This window comes from Xyrauchen texanus, chromosome 6 (assembly GCF_025860055.1).
Source record: "Xyrauchen texanus isolate HMW12.3.18 chromosome 6, RBS_HiC_50CHRs, whole genome shotgun sequence".
NCBI classification, from domain to species: Eukaryota; Metazoa; Chordata; class Actinopteri; order Cypriniformes; family Catostomidae; genus Xyrauchen; species Xyrauchen texanus.
In genome coordinates, this window is record NC_068281.1 from 21,694,332 (window position 1) to 21,697,750 (window position 3,419).

The following is a 3,419-nucleotide window of genomic DNA, read 5'->3' on the forward strand; positions in this document are numbered from 1 at the left end:
GCATATATCATTCATTCAACGCACAAATTCACAATACAGATTGTCTATGTATGGGCTATTGTTTGGACTTAATTACTGTAAGAATATTTTGTGGTTGCCTATGCATTGATTATTGAGAATCTTAACCTCATATCTTTATTCTTTTTATTAAGTGCAGAATAAAGTGTCATTTGGTGTGATTTGTCAATTTTGCATTTGACCATTTATTGATAGAAGATTATTGTGCAATAGAAACTTCACTGGTTAGAAAGCACGTTGAAAATTCGGGGCGTTTTCAAAAAGGGCGTGCGTGCCGTGTGTATTCTGTCGTCTTTACTGATCTGCTTAGACTGGTCGATAGTAGTTTTTGCTTCCACAGTCATGTTGAGAGCCGGGGAACCGGGCTCTTTGGCCGCGCTGGCCTCCACCCTTCTTTTGGGATGCGGGGTTGCGTTCTCCATCGGACAGAACGACACAGAACCTGTAGTTTTGGAAGGAAAATGTTTAGTTGTGTGTGACTCGAACCCTTCCGCCGAAGGAGGAGTGACCTCGTCGTTTGGGATTTCTGTCCGAGCTGCTGGGGCAAAAGTGGCTTTTTCAGCCGTCAGAGGAACTAATCATGAACCATCAGAGATGAGTAACAAATCAATGACAATATACTTTGATCAGGTCAGTCCCTAGAGCCATTCTTTCACATTTATACATATCGGTTACATAATTTTTTTTCTCGGCAAATTTGATTTCGAAACATTGATTTCTGCAAAATGTAGGTTAAAAAAAGTTCATAAACACAAACTGAAACCGACTTGTACCGCAGATGTTTAATAAATACTTTTTGCAGGTTCTAGTGAACATTGGAAATCATTTCGATCTTAAGGCGAGTGTATTTCAAGCTCCGCGGAGAGGCATTTACAGCTTCAGTTTTCACGTTGTGAAGGTCTACAACCGACAGACAATTCAAGTGAGAAGACCATTGTTACAGAAATTTGACACAATGCTACTATAGTCTATACGTGATATCACATTTTGTTTCCCCTCCATGCCAGGTCAATCTGATGCACAATGAATACCCAATAATATCTGCTTTTGCCGGTGATCAAGATGTCACTCGCGAGGCAGCGAGTAATGGAGTTCTGCTGCACCTGGAGCGCGAGGATAGACTCTATCTCAAACTGGAGAGAGGGAATCTCATGGGCGGGTGGAAGTACTCCACATTCTCTGGCTTCCTTGTTTTCCCTCTCTAATTTCATATCATTTAAATGCAGGGTTGGGAGAGTTACTTTTAAAATGTATTCCACTACAGATTGCAGAATAGGCTACATGCTTTAAATGTAATTTGTAATGAAGGCTATTCCATTAGATTACTCAAGGTCATTAACGTATTCTAAATACTTTAGACTACTTCAGCACTGATAGATTTTTTTCACTTGTTTTGACTATATAAACTCTGCCAGTACTGTAAGCCAAAATAGCTACACATGTTAAAAATACATTCTCTGAAAAACCTAAATAACTTTAAGGAGTTGTAGATATTTTTACAGAAAAATACAAATAAATCTCATCAAGAATAATATATACATTAATATCAAAGGTCTTACTAGAGAAAAAAATATATGATCTAACGTGGATTTTCTCGATAAATAATTGCACCTTGTAACAGGTGCATGTCAAATGGCTATAAATAGCATTTTAACTTAGCATAAAGCTAAGTTCACATGACAATTTACTCAAGGTTTATTTCTATTTCTATTGCTCCAAACTTACTTCTCTGTCTGCTCGTATGAATGTAACACATCATAAGAAATTGTTTCACCACTGTTCAAACGCACTTTGGATCACAGCATTTATATGGATAAATGTTTTCCAATTGAATAGACTAAATATTAAATGGAACAAATGACAATAAAATGCAAAGTAATCTCTTCAGTAATCAAAATAAATTTAGAATGTAACTGTATTCTGATTACCAACAATTCAAACTGTAACTGTCGTGGAATACAGTTAATACTCCCCAACCCTGTTTAAATGGCTCAGAATGAAGTCTAAGTGGTGTGTTTAAATATTTGTGAGATTCAAAAGCAAGTAGGACAGTCATGACCATTTCATGTGTCTGCATATTGCTTTGGAAAAGAATGATTATCTTAGTGTTACTGTCTCAATGCATTTTCTTGCATTCAGCAGCATATTTTGCACGAAGTGAGTTTTGTTACATGCTCGTCATTGAATTTCTTTTTGTAAAGCCCTCATAAATGTGATGTTTAATATGAGCGAAGTACAAAAACAGCCCTTTCTCTGTAATTGTTGTTGTTGTTCAGCTTAATGTATAGATAAGCAATGGTATCTGATTTTTTTATATTACTTGAATGTAAATATACCCTGTCATAAACACAAGGAATGTATTTAGAAGTGTTCTAGCACTTTTGTTTTGTTTGCGGAAAAAGGCTAATAAAGACATTTAAGAAGGTGGAGAGAGAACTCAAAGCGCTGTCCATGGTGCTGAAAAACTACAACTGTCCGTCAAAAGCTGTGGTCTTGTCAAACTGAAATTTGAATAGTTATTAAAAATCATGCATACATAGAGGCATATAGTGCAGTATTTATCAATCACCTTTGTTTGGGGTACAAACTTAACCTAAAATTTACAATTTATAAAATGTTCTTATAACAAGACATTTTTAAGCATTCATGCAGGCCAGAGCATACAGATTCACATGGTGATGTTGAAAATGCCATTTTGAAAAAACGAAGTTGTATTTGAGGGTAAACGTGTACTTTGAGTGCAAACATTTTTAAAATCTCAAAATAAGATGCTTAAAGGCTCAAGTCTCTCAACAGGGGACAGTTTTAGGAAAGATGAAAGCAACCCCCACCTACAGAGATCAATATGTGCACAAACTGGAAAGATATAGACACCATGTGGATTTGCTGGCTCTCCACATTGGGCAGGGATATGGCAACTATATTTTTCAAAGCATGGCTAAGTAACGGCATGTAAATTAGGTAATTTATTACCATGGGTACGATTAAAAACTGTGAAGACAGCATTATTTGGAGGTGAAATGCAAATGTAATGTGGTATGAGAATGATGTGGGTGTTAAGTGTTAAACTGAAAATTATTCATTCCAAGAGAAGAGCTTAAAAAGACTCACATTTTTCACTAAACAAGACTGTGTTACATTTCATAGGGTGAGAGATTTTAGGGGGGTAATCAGCAATTATGTTAGATTATATGATGTTTGACCTCATTGATGAAACAATTTTGGACTTGAATCCAGTAAAAAAAAAAAACGTTTGAAATGACATTTCCCCTGCTTTTGCCACTGCATCTTTCTCCTGTCATTTGATTTGGTTTGGAGGTAACCATGGCCCAAAGGCGAGAAGCTGTCTGAAGCCTGCGTCAGACCTTTCATTCTCAGAAAGATGATTAAGAGTGAAAATA

General features: G+C 36.3%; 1 protein-coding gene across 1 annotated transcript; it reads left to right on the forward strand.

The window, feature by feature from the left end:
• Nucleotides 1-347: 347 nt before the first annotated feature.
• LOC127645551 (cerebellin-2-like) lies at nucleotides 348-2,439 on the forward strand. The gene is made up of 3 exons (XM_052129206.1): nucleotides 348-648; nucleotides 821-940; nucleotides 1,026-2,439. Exons 1-3 carry the CDS (start codon nucleotides 361-363, stop codon nucleotides 1,221-1,223), a joined length of 606 nt encoding a protein of 201 aa, XP_051985166.1. The 5' UTR covers nucleotides 348-360; the 3' UTR covers nucleotides 1,224-2,439.
• Nucleotides 2,440-3,419: the final 980 nt, after the last annotated feature.

Bases quoted from the DNA above. Each gene is read 5' to 3' on its own strand.
- LOC127645551 (XM_052129206.1), top strand. From the start codon at position 361: ATGTTGAGAGCCGGGGAACCGGGCTCTTTGGCCGCGCTGGCCTCCACC. The intron at 649-820 runs GTCAGTCCCTAG...TACTTTTTGCAG, and splicing joins TGACAATATACTTTGATCAG to GTTCTAGTGAACATTGGAAA. The intron at 941-1,025 runs GTGAGAAGACCA...CCTCCATGCCAG, and splicing joins ACAACCGACAGACAATTCAA to GTCAATCTGATGCACAATGA.